This window comes from Olea europaea, unplaced genomic scaffold (genome assembly GCF_002742605.1).
Source record: "Olea europaea var. sylvestris unplaced genomic scaffold, O_europaea_v1 scaffold2039, whole genome shotgun sequence".
NCBI lineage: Eukaryota > Viridiplantae > Streptophyta > Magnoliopsida > Lamiales > Oleaceae > Olea > Olea europaea.
Genome location: NW_019238293.1, coordinates 30095 through 48245, shown reverse-complemented (window position 1 = coordinate 48245; position 18151 = coordinate 30095). Strand labels below are relative to the sequence as shown.

General features: G+C 34.8%; 1 protein-coding gene across 1 annotated transcript; it reads right to left on the bottom strand.

Moving 5' to 3' along the window:
- Positions 1-15256: 15256 nt before the first annotated feature.
- On the bottom strand, positions 15257-17349 carry LOC111379817 (shikimate O-hydroxycinnamoyltransferase-like). Its single transcript, XM_023003250.1, has 2 exons — positions 17272-17349; positions 15257-16323 (listed from the first exon to the last, which is right to left on the bottom strand). Exon 2 carries the CDS (start codon positions 16279-16281, stop codon positions 15430-15432), a length of 852 nt encoding a protein of 283 aa, XP_022859018.1. The 5' UTR covers positions 16282-16323; positions 17272-17349; the 3' UTR covers positions 15257-15429.
- Positions 17350-18151: the final 802 nt, after the last annotated feature.

Sequence of the window (18151 nt, the reverse complement as noted above, 5' to 3'; positions counted from 1 at the left end):
GGGCCATGCTTGAAAATTCGGGGTCGGGCTATAATTTTTGTACACATCATAAGCCCCCGTGCATCTGTGTCAAGAGCTCATGCGCAATGTGGGAGTTTCTGGCATGAGATGCATAATTATATTAAGTTCTAGAATAGGCATGCTCATGTCGAGTTGATAGACCCCCGAGCACATAGGTCTAGGATAGCAAGTATTGACTATTTAAAATTTGAAAGGAATAAGCTCGATCTTAAGGCTTACTAGAAATTTTGAAAGAAAGGACTTGATCCTGCCCTTGTTGAAATTTTTGAGAGAACTGAGCTCGACTTCGACCTTGTAAAAGAATTTGGCATGAATGAGCTCAACCTCAAGCTTTGCTAAAAGTTTTGGAAGTAATGAGTTTGACGAATAGACAAAGTTTCGTATAGGAGGCTAATTGGAAGCTCAATCCTATTCTGAATATATTTATCTCAAGCTTGTTGGCTGGGGTTTGACAATAATTTGAGCTCCAGAAGATAGCTCGGGTCCAATGTGAAATAATATCCCCAGCTCTTGCGGCTGGGTTTTTGACAATGCGTTGAGCTCGAGGATAGGGCCCCGAGTTGAAAGTGAAATAATATTCCGATCTTTGCTCTGCTGAATTTGAGAATAGGTCGAGCTAGCAAGCTCGGGATAGGCCATGGTCGGGTTTTTACTTGATGCATTGCAAGACTTAGAGGTGCTTGCGTAGGACAAGACTTAGGTGCCTACGAATGATAGGGCTTTTGTGCTTGCGCGAGACAAGGCTTAGATGCCTGCGCGGGACACGGCTTTGATGCTTGCACGGGACAAGGCTTTTGATGTGCCTGCTCGTGACAGGGCTTTGGTGCCTGCTCGAGGTTGAGGTGCCTACTCTTAACAGGGCTTTGGTGTGCCTGCCCAGGGCAGGGCTTTAGGTGTCTGCACAGAGCAGGGCTTTGTGTGCCTGTGCGGAACAGGGCTTTGTGGTGCCTACACGGGACAGAGCTTTGTGTACCTGTGTGGAGCAAGGCTTTTTGGTGCCTGCTCTTGACAGGGCTTTGGTGTGCCTGCCCGGGGCAGGGCTTTGTGTGCCTGCGCGGAGCAGGGCTTGACTTCAATAATGGGAAAGACACGAGCTAAGCCTTGCCTTTGATAATAAGAAAACCACGAGCTGAGGCCCGCCTTCAATAATAAGAAAACCACGAGCTGAGACTTGCCTTCAATAAATAAGAAAACCATGAGCTAAGGCTCACATTTAATAGATAAGAGAATCTCGAGCTCAGCTCGTCTCCAATAATGCGAGGTCCTCAAATAAATATGATTATTAATAGGCGCTTTGAATAAGAGAAATATCAATGGGACCTTCTATTGAACACTTGGTATGCATGGTCATGATTTTCTGCCCAAGTTGTAACATGTGGCTTGAGAATTTAATAATTGAAGCACAATTGGCATATCCTCCTCAAGAGGTCACGCTGGCAACCAAATGAAATTATTTTCCTCGTTTAACATCGATTTAGCACTTTGAGCCTAAATATTCATTCATTTCAAGTTGTGGCAGATTTATTTTTCCTAGATGATGAGCTCGTTAAACTCGAGCCAATGATCATATAACTGTGTATATAAGCCAACAAGTTCACATGGAAAATAAATCCTGGAGACAGCTTCAAAAATAACTAGTCATGCAGAGATAGCCTAAATAAACGCAACGAGTGAGGCGCAACCAACACGAGTAACTGCATTGAAGTTTTTATCTCCTGAATTTAAGATTTGCACAGTCAAAATGCTCCAAAATAATCAGGTAATGGACTAGAGGAGTTATTATCATGTAGATTCAAGTTAATCATATTAAAATATGCTATTAAATCCAATTGGTTTTTAAACCGACCACCTAAAGAGCATGATTCTCAAAGCAATTAATCTCCTAGCATGCCACGTGAAAAGTATGTTACTCACGCCAACTTTAAACATACTCTAAAATTACTTTAAGCACTAACTCATTCATAAATGTAAAAATTTATGGGGTTGTTTGTCGATGAAGGGAGTTCGTGCATATTTTCCTTATCCAAGACACCAAATTCATAATGACATTCTGAGAATAGTGAGCTGGCCAATTTATTGTTAAAAATTTAAGCAATTGGCCCACTCATATCAAACCTAACAAAGTGCAATTGGTGACTAGCAGCCCAACTAAAGCAAGCTTCAAGTGCAAAACTTCACAAAATGTGGCGTGGAATTAATGGCAGATGTGTTAGATAAATGCAAACCAGTTTGATTTGAGCAAAAGAAATTATAAGCATGATGATGAAGATGTAAGAAAATAGGAATGAAAGCAAAATAATTAAAATGATTGCTTCCCTTTTTATAAGTTGTTGATGTCGATCTGTATGTCATCGACTGACCGGTTCCTCTATCCAAGCTATAGTACCCATAATTATTTTTGTAGGTCGATATAGATGAATCGGTGTTCTTCGAGAGCATGAGCACGTGTAGCCTCCAAGTTATTTGAAACAATTGTGGAAGCCCGGGTAAGAGGAAAAGAATCCAAAAGATGTACCGAACGGGAAGAAAATAACTCCCCATTTATGGTCCCATGTGAAGAAGACCAGATTTAGGCCCAATCGAAGCCATAAGCTTAGACGGGCTAAAGAGTGATAAGGCCCAAATGAAAATAAAGCAACCCAACTTTCCACAATTTGAATGGCAGCCCATTAAAGAGACCAAATGGCAATAATTCTCTAACAATAGAAATGGCCCAATGGAAATGAATTGTTGGGCTCAATCTACGTGAAATATTGGCCTAACTCCGTCGAAATATTGGCATACGCCCTTTTTGATTTGATTCCAATAGTATTTTCAAAATTATCGGCAACAGCTAAGCTCTATCTCCAACTGCAATATTTTTGAAACAACCTCACCATTCTTCTATTCTACCTCTATTCACGGTCGAAAGCTCCATGTCCTCCACAAGTCAGGTATGTAAAATAACCTCTGAAGCAGAAATAGAAGAGAAAAGGGGCAGCCGTGTTCATTCGTTGTCATCAAAGCTACTATCCACTTCGGTGAGAACTTTCGAATCTACCATAGGTCACCGAATATAGTGGCTACCGAAGGTGGTCTCAACGATGACTGCTGACTGCCGGAGGCTGTATTGAGCAACGGTTACCTTAATTTTCATTACTAGAAATTTGAACTTTCTTGGAAATTTTCTCAAACAACTTGTGTGCACATCAAAACCTTAACAAGTTTCATCTTTCTAAGCATTCATTTTTTTCAAATCCAGTGCGAAGTTTTTTTTTTAAGGATAGAACTTCAAGAAACGACATCGAAGTGGACGGCTAACTGAAAAGTTGCGATGATTCTTCTAGTGGCATTTTTCCTCTTTCTTGGTGGTTGATTTTGCTTCAATTGGTTCCACACCCATTGTCGTATGATAGCTGAGCATTTGGTTGTTGGCAATTGGCTTGCATAATGGTGCAAGATCCATCAATTGAAGAGGACACGACAGTCACGGTAGGCGAGCGAATTGGGACAAAATTGATTTGAAAAAATTGGATTGTTTAGAGGCTGAATCGAATCAATTGAATGTATAACCAAGGTCGTATGAGAATGCTAGATGCTCGATTAGCGATAATTTCGTGGAAAAATGACGGAGGACCCGTACAATTGGAAAAGGCGCTATTGCCTCATTGTGCGTACTAACTTGGCTTTTTTTTTAATGATGTTAATACATTAGGATGGTAGTATAGATGATGGGAGATGATAGGTGGTGGACGGCCATGGGTGTTGCCGAAAGTGGCGAAATCGGTTTGTATAGGGTACGCAGATCGAGGCAAATTTGCACCAATTTCTGTCTTTAGATTGAATATTTGGATTGGTTATTTGTTGGATTGTGTTTTTGGCGAGAGGACATCGGTGTAGAGGACAGTTTCATTGTGGCAAGGGGGCGGCAAGGTGGTGGTACGGGTGATAAGTGCGGCGAATGCATAAGGGGGCAAAATCACCCTTCTTATCGAGAGAAAATTAAGTCCATTCTTGATTGATGCCTTTTCCAATTTCAAGCAGAAGACTGATCGGAAGATATCTCTTTTGCCGTGGCTTTTTGATGTGGTAAAAGCATGGTTGTTGTACCTAATTCCCACAGACGGCGCCAATGATGATACCAAAAATTGTATCTGTTGATTTCTCAAGATTGAGGACTGAGATCGAGCATGAACGGAGCCTTCCAGTACCTGAAACAAAGGCAATGAGGTGTGTCCTCGTCGCCCTTCCGATACTTGAGTCAGACGGGAAAATTATGTAAAAGTATGTATTGTAATTGAATTGTAAAAACGTACCAAAATAATGGGGCTGGGTCTTGTATTTATAGACATTAGTGGTTGAGTTGTAGAAGGATTCAACCATTTAGAGTCCTTATCCTCATCAAATAGAGTAATTGAGTTATAAGAGGACTAAAACACGTAAAAAGGCTCGAGACGATGACAATATTTTGGCATGTGGGACTGACTTTAGCAGGGCCAGATTATTAGGCCCGACCACTTTTTAAAGGATATTTGAAGATGAGAGTGGTCGAGGTATTGACCTCGGGCCATGCTTGAAAATTCGGGGTCGGGCTATAATTTTTGTACACATCAATGACCAATATGTAAAATTTTCCAAATGAAAAGTGGCAATGGCCCCAACACAAAACTGGACCGAGATAGGCATGTGAATTCCTAGTTCGAGTTTAACCGTTTAGGCATTTAACAGCGCTAAGCATAAATAACAATGAAAATTATGGCCTCTCGAGGCATAACCCAATGGTGCAAATGACAGGAGTGAGGTTATCTCACTTTTTGTTGGCAGCCACAGTGTGCGGGTTCGATTCATGAGACATAGAATTGGACTCCTTGTAGGCGCAGTGTACAGGTGGCTCTTGTTCCCTGACCTGCTGAGGCACATCCCACAATTTACCTCCCTCACAAAACTCTAGGGGCGGGGCGATGGGCCCTCAAGGTTGGTGTTCAACCTTTTTTTTTTTTAAATGAAAATTATGTGTTTGTTTCGATAAAATAATATTGGGTCACTTTCAAAAAGAAAAAATTGTAATGGTATTACAATTATAAGGACTAGTGATTCTAATTAATATATGTAAATAAAAAGTGAAAAGTGTTATAAAATGAGAGGAAAAGAGAATAGAGAAAACTCAATAAACTTTTTTGTATATATTATTGAAAATCAAAGCCCTATATTTATAGGTAAGAATCAGGGATACAATGGTAATAATTTTTAGGGCTACAGGGGTACAAATATCATTCACTAATAAACTTTAATGGACTTTCTATTTACAACACTCCCCCTTGAATGACATATTACAAAATATCTGCCTCGTTAAAACCTTGTTTGATAAAAACTCAATGGGAAAAAAAAATTAAACGAAGGAAAAAGAGTACAGTTATTTTGAAGTATTAAAATTAAATGTTGCCTCATTAAAACTTTGCTAGGAAAACCCAATGGGACAAAACCTAAGCGAAGGAAAAATAGTACAGCTATTCCCCCTGATATTGATCACTAAAAATCTTTGAGTTGACACATTCCAATCTCATGAACTAATTTTCTGAATGTAGATGTTGGCAGCGCTTTTGTGAATAGAACAGTCACATTGTCACTTGAGTGAATTTGTTGAATATCAATGTCACCATTCTTCTGAAGTTCATGTGTATGAAAGAATTTTAGAGAAATATGTTTTGTCCTGTCGCCTTTGATATAGCCTCCCTTGAGTTGTGCGATACAAGCTGCATTATCTTCAAACAAAATTGTTAGACTATCTTCTGTTGAAGTCATTCCACATGATGATTGGATATGATGGGTCATATTCCTCAACCATACACATTTTCGCCCTGCTTCATGGATTGCAATAATCTCAGAATGATTTGAGGATGTTGCTGTCAATGATTGCTTCACAGATCTCCATGATATAGCTGTTCCTCCATGTGCAAACACATATCTTGTTTGTGATTTAGCTTTATGTGGATCGAAGAGATAACCTGCATCTGCATATCCCACTAAAGCAGATCCTGACTTTTGAGAATAAAATTGTCCCATATCAATAGTGTCTTTTAGGTAACGAAAAATATGTTTAACACCATTCCAATGCTTTTGAGTTGGTGTAGAGCTATATCTTGCAAGGAGATTTACAGAAAAAGCAATGTCAAGTCGAGTGCAATTTGCAAGATAAGTTAATGCTCCAATTGCACTAAGGTATGGTACTTCAGGACCAAGAATCTTTTCTCCATCTTCAAGTGGACGAAATGGATCTTTTTTCACATCAAATGATCGAACAACCATAGGTGATGGCAATGAATGTGCATTATTCATATAAAAGCGTTTCAACAATTTTTCTGTATAAGTAGATTGATGAATAAATAAACCCTCTGGAAAATGTTCAATTTGTAATTCAAGACAAAATTTGGTTTTCCCCAAATCTTTCATCTCAAATTCATTTCTCAAATAATCTGCAGTTTTGTTGAGCTCTTCAGGAGTTCCAATTAAATTTAAATCATCAACATAAACTGCCACAATTGTAAATCCAATATTTGTTTTCTTTATGAAAACACATGGGCAGATATCGTCATTTTTATAACCCTCTTTCAACAAATATTCGCTAAGGCGATTATACCAATGGTGCAAAGGACAAGAGTGTGGTTATTTCACTTTTTGCTAGCAGCCACAGTGTGGAGGATCAATTCATGAGACATAGAATTGGACTCCTTGTAGGCGCAGTGTACAGTAGCTCTTGTTCCCTGACCTGCTGGAGCACATCCCACAATTTACCTCCCTCACAAAGCTCTAGGGACGGGGCGGGGGCCCTCAAAATTGGTGTTCAACCTTTTTTTTAAATGAAAATTATGTGTTTGTTTCGATAAAATAATATTGGGTCACTTTCCAAAAAAAAAATTATAATGGTATTACAATTATAAGGACTAGTGATTCTAATTAATATATGTAAATAAAAAGTGAAAAGTATTATAAAATGAGAGGAAAAGAGAATAGAGAAAACTCAAAGAGAATAGAGAAAACTTAATAAATTTTTTTGTGTATATTATTGAAAATCAAAGCCCTATATTTATAAATAAGAATCAGGGATACAATGGTAATAATTTTCAGGGCTACAGGGGTACAAATGTCATTCACCAATAAACTTTAATGGACTTTCCATTTACAACACTCCCCCTTGAATGACATATTACAAAATATCTGTCTCGTTAAAACCTTGTTTGATAAAAACTCAATGGGAAAAAAAATCAAATGAAGGAAAAAGAGTACAGTTATTTTGGAATATTAAAATTAAATGCTGCCTCATTAAAATCTTGCTAGGAAAACCCAATGAGATAAAACCTAAGCGAAGGAAAAATAGTACAGCTACTCCCCCTGATGTTGATCACTGAAAATCTTTGAGTCGACGCATTCCAATCTCATGAACTAATTTCTTGAATGTAGATATTGGCAGCGCTTTTGTGAATAGATCAGTCACATTGTCACTTGAGCGAATTTGTTGAATATCAGTGTCACCATTCTTCTGAAGCTCATGTGTATGAAAGAATTTTGGAGAAATATGTTTCGTCCTATCGCCTTTGATATAGCCTCCCTTGAGTTGTGCGATACAAGCTGCATTATCTTCAAACAAAATTGTTAGACTATCTTCTGTTGAAGTCATTCCACATGATGATTGGATATGATGGGTCATATTCCTCAACCATTCACATTTTCGCCCTACTTCATGGATTGCAATAATCTCAGAATGATTTGAGGATATTGCTGTCAAGGATTGTTTCACAGATCTCCATGATATAACTGTTTGTAATCCATCTGAAAAATGTTCAATTTGTAATCCAAGACAAAATTTGATTTTCCCCATATCTTTCGTCTCAAATTTATTTCTCAAATAATCTGCAGTTTTCTTGAGCTCTTCAAGAGTTTCAATTAAATTTAAATCATCAACATAAATTGCCACAATTGCAAATCCAATATTTGTTTTCTTTATGAAAACACATGGGCAGATATCGTCATTTTTATAACCCTCTTTCAATAAATATTCGCTAAGGCGATTATACCACATGCGTCTGGATTGTTTCAATTTATATAATGATTTTTGCAATTTAATTGAGAACATAGTTCTCGGACATGTATCATTTATTCCTGGCTCCTTAAATTCTTTAGGGACTTTCATATATATGTCACTATCAAGTGAATCATATAGGTAGGCAGTTACTACATTCATACGGCGCATATCGAGCTCTTGTGACACGGTCAAACTAATTAAGAATCTAAAAGTGATGGTTACCATTACGGGAGAATATGTTTCCTCATAATCAATTCCCGGTCTTTGGAAGAAACCTTGAGCCACTAGTTGGATTTTGTATATTGCAATTTCATTATTCTCATTTCTCTTTCGTACAAAAACCCATTTGTATCCAACAGGGATTATATTTTCAGGTGTTTGAACTACTAGTCCAAATACTTTTCGTTTCTCCAAAGAATTTAATTCTGGTTGTATGGCTTCTTTCCATTTTGACCAATCATTTCTATTTCGACAGTCATTAACAAACTGTGGTTCAGGATCCTCATTTTGCATAATATCAAGAGCCATGTTAAAGGCGAAAATATTGTCTATAACAATATTATTCCGTTCCCATAATTTATGAGATATCATATAATTTATTGAGATCTCATTATTTTCGGACACCTCTGGCTCTTCAGGAACCATACATTCAATATTTGATTGATCAATCTTTTCTAATGTGATTTCTTCTGAAGTTTTTGGTTGGTTTTTCTCCTGTACTCTTCTTTTTCAAGGTACAGAGTCTTTTGAACCAACTAGTCGACTACGCTTCTGGCGTATTTGAGATTCATTTGCCAAAGCAGATTGTCGTGCAGGGACATTAATTTTTGCTGGAATATTTTCTGCTGGAATATATGACTTTGTCACTTTTCTCGTGTCGACAAATACATTAGGTAGTTGAATTGCAACTCTTTGCAAATGAATGATTTTTTCAACCTCTTGTTCACATTGATTGCTACGGGGATCAAAGTGAGATAGAGTTATCTCATTCCAAGAAATTCAATCTTGTTTTTCAGGATGTAGTTTTTCTCCTCCCAAAGTTGGGAAAGTCATTTCATCAAAATGACAATCTGCAAAACGTGCAGTAAATAAGTCACCCATTAAAGGTTCAAGATTTCTAATAATAGATGGTGAATCAAAACCCACATACATCCCAAATTTTCGTTGATGACCCATTTTAGTACGTTGTGGGGGTGAAATAGAAACTTGGATAGCACAACCAAAAATCCGTAAATGAGAAATATCAGGTTCATTACCAAATGCAAGTTGCAAAGGTGAATATTGATGATAGGCAGTTTGTCTTATACGAACCAATGATGCAGCATGTGATATGGCATGACCCCAAATAGAAGTTGGGAGTTTTGTTTTCATAAGTAATGGTCTAGCAATAAGTTGTAGACGTTTAATAAACGATTCCGCTAAACCATTTTGTGTATGAACATGTGCAACTGAATGTTCAATTTCAATCCCAATTGACACACGATAATCATCAAATGCTTGTGATCTAAATTTACCAGCATTGTCAAGACGATTAATCTTGATTGAGTAATCGGGGAATTGTGCTCGCAATTTTATGATTTGAGCAAGTAGTCTAGCAAATGCTACATTTCTAGTTGAAAATAGGCAAACATGTGACCATTTTGTAGAAGAATCAATTAATATCATAAAGTAACGAAATGGTCCACATGGTGGGTGTATTGGCCCACATATATTTCCATGTATTCTTTTCAAGAAAGTTGGAGATTCAATATTGACCTTTATAGTTGAAGGTCTAATGACTAACTTGCCTTGCGAACAAGCTACACATGGATAATCATTAGATAAAAGAATCTTCTGATTCTTTAAAGGATGTCCATGTGAGTTGTTTATTATTCGACGCATCATTATGGCTCCTGGATGTCCAAGTCGATCATGCCAAAGTATAAAACTTTTTGAATCAACAAACTTCTGGTTCGTAATATTATTTGATTCGACCATTTTTATAAATGTAAAATACATGCCAGACGGGAGTGCATGAAATTTTTCTTTTATCTGCTTCTTACAAGATACAAAAGAAGTGATGCAAAGATATTCAACATTATTTTCTTGCATCGTCTCAATGTGATATTCATTGCAGCAAATATCTTTAAAATTAAGCAAATTTCTTCTTGATTTGTTAGAATAAAGTGCATCGTCAATATATAATTTTGTATTATTTGGTAAAATAATACAAGTTCTTTCGGAGCCTTCAACGATATTCGACGTACCCGATATCGTGTTAACATTATTTTCAGCTAATATTAAGTCCAAAAAGTATTTTTGTCTTGAAGAATAGTATGAGTAGTTGCACTATCAATTAAGCAGCTGTCTTGACTATCTATCATGAATCTATAAATATAACAAAATAAACAAAATTTAAAAAAAAAACTTGAATTTAGATTTAAAGAAGTAAACATTACTTAATATCATGAAATAAACGGTGCATAATAGAGTTTTATTTCTTATTTTTTTATATTTTTGTGCGGAAAAGTAAAAACATATTTCAGACTGAATTTTTAAAACGAAAGAAATACTTGTAAATTAATCTATATCTTCTATCACACCACCCCCAACCAAATGGTCAATATTTCCATTTGGATCAGTAAAGAAATCGGAGACATCCAAATGAGTCACATCAATTGGACCATCATAATCAGCAAAATTAGTCTCCAATTTTTCTTTTCCCTTAATTGATCTCTGGTAGAGATCCACAAGATATTTTGAGATACGACACGTACGTGCTCAATGCCCTTTCATTCCACATCTGAAGCAACTTTCTTCATGTTCCTTTTTAGATTTGTCACTCTCGTTTGCTTTGTGCCTTTTGAATTTATTGCCTTGTTGTTGATAACTTTGTTGATTATTTCTTCCATGATTTATTCCACGTACACGTCCGTGTCCGTGTCCTTGTCCAAGTCCAAATCTGTGTCCACGTCCACGTCCTTGTCTTGATAATAGTATTTGCTTCAGACAATGTAGTACCATTTGCTTCAGGCAATGGTACAGAACCAGTTGGACGTAATCCATGATTTTTCATTAACAATTCATTATTTTGTTCAGCAACTAATAGACAAGATATAAGTTATGAGTACTTTTTGAAGCCACGATCACGATATTGCTGCTGTAGGAGCACATTCGAGGCATGAAAGGTGAAGAAAGTTTTTTCTAGCATATCTTCATCGGTGATTTTTCTCCACACAAAGTCAACTTTGAACATATTCTGAACAATTCAAAATTGTACTCACTAACCGTTTTAAAGTCTTGCAAACGAAGGTGCATCTACTCATAACGGGCTTTGAGGAGGACTATAGTCTTCTGGTGATCAAATATTTCAGTTAACTTTTTCCAAAGAACTTGTGGATCTTTCTCAATGAGATATTCAATTTTTAATCCATCGTGAAGATGGTGACGGAGGAAAATGAGTGCTTTTGCACGATCCTGCAGGGATTCATTGTTTCCTTCTTTTATTGTCTCTCCCAAACCCTTTGAGACGAGATGGATATCAGCATCCAGTATCCATGATAGATAATTTTTACCAGATATGTCAAGTGCAGCAAACTCAAGTTTCGTAATGTTTGCTATTTGTTTAACTACACAATAAAAAAATACAATTAGTTTCGAAGAATATGATTAATCATCACATGTTAATCAAATAGTCAATATCAACATGACTTTAAATTACGTGTTTTCCTTTAGGGATAAACATTAATTTGAAATAATATGTTTTTCGAAACATATGCTACTTCTGAAGCACATTATATTTTGTTATTATTTCTTCAAGTGCAATATGTCAATATTCTTCTGGAATATTGAGAGTTATAATTTATGCTCTTTAGGAGCAAATAATATTCTTATAATGTTGTGCTACTTTTGGAGCAACAACGAATAAATCTATTATTAATATTTTTCTGGAATATTAATTATAATGTTGTCCTATTTCAGGACCAACAACAATTAAAAATAAATTTAATGTAATGTTTCATAACTAAACATAAAAAAAATGATAATACATCCAATTGCTCACCATTAATTAATATACAAATACATGTAAAATATTATTTTGTATTAATAACGTGAGTCGAGTGAAACACAAAAAAAATTGGTAACATGTAGAAACCTATTCACATATTATGGCACGAAATTCTAATTATGTGTAATTAAAAGAATTGAATTAGTATTAACCAATTAAGGCATGAAATTTGAAAAAACCAATGGATTTGAGAGAAAAGATAAGTTGGGTACAGTTATTTGTTAATTGTATATTATATATATATATGGAATCAGCTAAAATAGAGATCTAGAATTGAAGCTTGCTTACAAAGAACATTGACCAATTGAATAAAAAAAAATTATAAGCATGTGTAGAACGTAAAGGGCTAATCTAAAATTGATGTTTGACTTTGATTTGAAATTTTAAAGAGTTTATAATTTATCCAATAAGCACATAAAGTAAAGGCGTGTTTGGTCGGACTATTGCTTTTGCTTCTACTTATTGTTGACGTGCTTTCACCATAATTGGTATTTGTAAACTAATTTTTTTTTGAAGTTTTTAGAGAAAATCCTGTAGAGATAACTTTTTATCAAAGTTCTTGTAATTAGATGAAATATGTTTATTAAATCAATCAAACGGGGTTCAAAAATATTTTTTGGATCTCAAAAATTCATTTTAACTTTTTAAGAGTCATGTCAAACGGATTATAAATATCTCTAAAAATAATTAACAGATATAGTGAAAATCATTTTCTCATAAAGAATACGAAAATAAAAAAGGAAGACAAGCGGGGGAGAGTGATAATGGGAAAGTCCACCAATATACTTGGCTGAAATGGAAAGTAAAGAGACCATACGTTCATCGTCGGTTAAATGATTGATCATTCAAGAAAAATTTAGCTCAAAATTAACCACAAATATATGATTAAAGTAAAGAGACCATACTTTAGCTTCCTATCCTCATATTACTACAAAAAAATTCGAAAACAAGGAAATAAACTGCTCTCTATAATATCATTAAGAATAATATTATTTACAGTCGCACGCTATCGCAATTACTTTATGTGACATACACGTGAAAATTAGTGATTTATTACATAAAATAATTAAAAATTATCACATTAATGTATCAAATCATTAATCGTCATGTGTATGTCATATGTGACGACTAAGACAATGAATGATTACAAATAGTATTATTCTATCATTAATAGTAAAGATCTAATCAAAGTCACACTTCAAATAAGGTCTTGAAAGGATGAGGGGTCGTTTGATGAAACTTTTGATAAAAAAATTAAGTAGATTTAGATTAAATATTTAAAGTTGATAAAATATGTGATCGAAAAGCTTATAAAAAATATGGATCCCTTAAAATAAGTGATTAATATTAATTATTGAATTTGATCTCAATTTTTTTTAGCAACTTTTAATCTGTACCAAACAAACACCAAGTGACACTATACAAATATAAAAACTATTAACATTTTCTGGAATTGTTGCCAATCCTCAAGTCAATTTTACTCGTTCATGAGCAAATTAAAAGAAGGCCTGTTCAAGTTGATTTTTTACGAACTTTCAGAAAAATAGGACCAAACTCATTAATAGAATCCACTCCCTATTTATAATTTCAATACTATTCTCCAGATAACACCAAAGCTGTTGGAAATTCAATTACAAATTAAAAAATGGATAATATTCCTTGCGATGGCCATATTTACATCCACCATTTTTATATATACATCTATATGTAAAAAAATAATTATGTTGCATTTTTAATCTTTTGTAAATTTATTAAATAGACATACATAAATAAAATATTTCGCTCTAAATCCATAAATCTTTTTATATTTTTTTAGAATTCATGTTTAACTAGAATTTTAATAGTTATAAAATATCATCTTCAACTAAAGAGTGAATTGTTCAAATGGTCATTGAACTTTGCAAAAAATTTCTAAGAGGCACTAAACTTTAAAAATCGTCTAAATGGTCACTGAACTTTGTAAAATATTTTTAGGGGTCACTGAACTTTAAAAATTACATAAATAGTCACTGAACTTTACAAAAAGTTTTCCAGGGGTCACTGAATTCAGTGATCTCGTGGAAACCTTTTGTAAAGTTCAATGATCTCGTGAAAATCTTTTGCAAAGTTCAGTGACTATTTATGTGATTTTTAAAGTTCAGTGATTCCGTAGAAACCTTTTGCAAAGTTTAACGATCATTTATGTGATTTTTAAAGTTTAGTAGTCGCTTGAAAATATTTTACAAAATTCAGTGACCATTTGGACAATTCACTCTCTGCTAAAAAGCAAAACTAAAGGATTTGGATCAGAACTAAAAGGAGAAAGCTCTTAAATAGGAAGATGTACAAAGAAGGGAATGGGTATAGACAACCTAAACGATCAACCCGTATCATAACAATAGCACTAAAAACTTTGTTATATTTTGTTAACTTTAAAGAGATTGAATGCAATTCACTTTCTGATATCCATCAATTAATGTCCGTAACTCGGATCATGTCAAGAATACTCTAAATTTCATCATCTTTTCACATTCACATTGAAATCAAACAATTCCATCAAATTTTTAAGCCATTTTCACCCAAATAAGGAACAGAGAATATGAAGTAAAAATTTGATGAATTTTACGAGAACCCAATTCAGTATATCCAAATTTTATGAATTTTATGAGAACCCAATTCAAAAACTCAATGAATTTTATGTCACGCCTCTTTGAACAAATTCTTGAATCCACAAAGACCAGCAAAAATTACTTGAATATGTTCGAAACACTCTAATACTTAGAATTTTAATAAACAAATAATTTAGTAAACAATAAAAGAGACACCCATAGAGCAATATCATAAAAATTTATTATTTTAAATACTATTTGTACAATCTTTGAACCGATGTATTTTGGAATTACACAAGAAAATACCATCTTGATGTTATATGTAATGTGGATGAATATAGAGATTTAAAATAATAATAATAATAATAATAAAATAAATAAAAATTGAAATTGTATTAGGGATATATTAGAGTGGGATGAATATATATAAAATTTATGTAAATTTACAGTGTTTAAAATGAACGAATTTAATAAGGACAATATTGGAACGTGACGTGGATGAAAATAATAATTTTTAAACATTTAATATTTCAAGAGGGATAAACATAGAGTGAGATGAATATATAACAATTGTGGATGTAAATACCAGTTCCCTTACTTACATATGCAAGTAGCATTTGGCTTATATAAACAATGTTGCCATGGCAGAAGGCCATCCCTAAAGACACAAACACTACCAAATTAACCCAAAATACTCGTAGTTTTTCAGTTGATCAAATGTCATACAACAGCTTCTCAAACACTTTCATATGTTCTGTTTGAAGTGAAATCGCAACAGATAAGCTCCCGTCATTTTCTGGACTTGGCAATACAAAACTCAAACCTTCGTAGGCGATCCCACCGGGTCCCATAAAGATCGGCCTACCCCAGCCGAAGTCTGCATCGTGGATTGGCAGCCGAACCCAACTTGTTATTCCAAGATTTGGACACCTAAAAGTATGCGCACCTCGAACAAGTGCCTTAAGATCCGGTTGCAATTCCAGGTAATCGAGAGCAGATCTCAAGTAATCATTGTCCATTCGGGCTAAAGCATCGTTAATTTTACTGGCTGCATACCATACGGGCTTTGATTGGAGATCACCAGCTACTGCAAGCGGTGTGGCTGTGAATATCACATTCCCAAAATAGCCATCAGGGAGTAGAGGTTGGAGCCTAGAACGCCCATCGGTTGCAATGTAGAGCTTCGTCTCCTGATCCACGGGAAGTCCTCGTGCATTACACGCACAACGCCATACGTGCCCTGCCAACATTGCATACGAGCTATAGGGAATCGTGTTTTCCTCATCCTTCGACTTGGATTTTAGGGCATTGAGTTGGGCACGAGTTAGTTTGAATATGGAAATAGCTGTATCCGGCTCAGATTTAGAGTTATTTTGAGAAGGGGTTTTCATGGCCGGAGCAGGCTGGTACTCGATGTGCTTGAACTGTGGCTTGGGTGGATCACGCGCACGGAGGAGAGTCCGGTCGATGAAAGGCGAGATGGTAATGTCTAGACCACGGGCCATATCGGACCATGTATTGATAAAATGAAGACCAGAAAATCCATCTGCTACGTGGTGTTGCATTCCAACACCTAGTGAGACTCCTCCACATTTGAAATAGGTGACCTGCATAATAAATTGCATCAGTTTTGCTGGTTTTAATTTTAACTGAGCTAGAAAAAGCATTAAATTCTCAAAAAACAATCACAAGTCTTAGATATACTTTTTTCCTTGTCACTACTTGGCTTCTATTTTCTAAAATCATTTTTCTTTAAACTCATTTTTAACCACATATTTTATGAATCCCACAATTTTTAACAACTTTTCAACTCACATTTTATTAACTTTGTCAAAATCTAATTTTTAACTAATCAAATGAGGACTCGAATGCAATCACTTCCAAATATTTTTGGGTTTTGATGCAGCCAAGAGAGGGGGGCCCGCGTCTAATAAAAAAATCACTAGCCCCCTCTTGCAGGGGAATTGTACACCGAGAAGCTCGGTGTACGTGAAGCAAAATCCAATGTTTATTTGCATGAAGATGCATTTTTTATTTATGTATGGTACAATAAATTCATGTGGGTTTTTTTTTTTTTTTTGGGTCGTTTTTCCTATTCAAGGTATCTCTTTATTTTGTTCCAAAATAATTAGAGTGAAAACAAGACTAATTGCCACTTCCTTTAGCCAATGTTTGGTTTGGTTTAAAATTAGATTTTTGATAAATTTTGATAAAAAAATGATGAAATTTGTGATTGATGTCGATAAAGATTTTGATCTATGCAATTGAAAATGAAAATGAAATTTTAAAAACTTGGACAAAATAGGAAAAAAGTCATACCAAATGCGCTGACAAAACTAACACAAATGACCTGAATTATTTATTTTAACAAAAGTAACATGTTAACACGTTTTAGGTGGGACTTTACCGTAATTGCCACAACTTGATAAGTCATGTCGTGATGAATTGTGGCACACAATATATATATTATTATAAATTAATGAAGCATAATATAAAATAATCAATGGAGTCGTCACACGCACACATTCTAAACCAATGTAGAACCAGAATCGCACCTGTAACACCAGAAGTGGGTACGTCGATATTGGTTGAGAATAATCCACTGCCGGAATAAGGAGGCGGAGCTCCAGCGTCGGAGGCGGTGGGGTGGGGTGGGGTGGGGTGGGGGGAAGAGGAAGAAAAATAGTAGTTTCTTTTATTTTTATTTGGTATATTAGTTTATTTGTTTTATTATAAAATTAAATAGCAAATTTACCTTTCTAACCTTTTAAATTGGTCAAAAATTGTTCAAAATTCAAATGTATTGGTCAACTAAAAATCAAACGGACGGTTTCCATCCATTTGAACCCTCGGTACATATTTTTGAAAGGTTTTGGACTGTGGATGGTACAAACTAAAGATTTGGACAAAGTCTGCTAATAAATGAAAGGTTTGGTACCTCGAATGCAATTTTTTCTAAGAAAAAACAACTTATAATAAAAAATGGGTAAAATAATTGGCCCTTGTTTGAGCCCCATTTTTTGGAATGGAACGAATTTTTGAATAGTGTAATGATGGAAAATATGTAGTTAAAAAATAAGAAAAAATTTTAGATTTACGTGTAATATTATTTTATTAAAGAATGTGTGATTGAAATGATGTTAAAATATTGTTGAAAAATATATTTTTTCAAAAGAATGTGACTCAAACGAGTGTTTAAAATCTGAAAAGGAGAAGAAAAACAATTTTATAAAAGACAAATGAGATAGCAAGGGAGTTGGTGAGATGGTGACCCAAAAGAGAAAAATATTTTTATCATCACCAAGTCTTTTGAAACTTTACCAGCTGGTCTTAGGAGTAGTGGGACAAGTAGGTCCATTGTACCGGCAGGGTTAATCAAAGTAATGAATCGAGAAATTTTTGAACATAAAAATCAAATTTTAATTTTAAATTTCA

What these genes read in the sequence shown, in the direction of transcription:
- LOC111379817 (XM_023003250.1), bottom strand. Translation starts at nt 16,281, where the DNA reads ATGCAACACCACGTAGCAGATGGATTTTCTGGTCTTCATTTTATCAAT.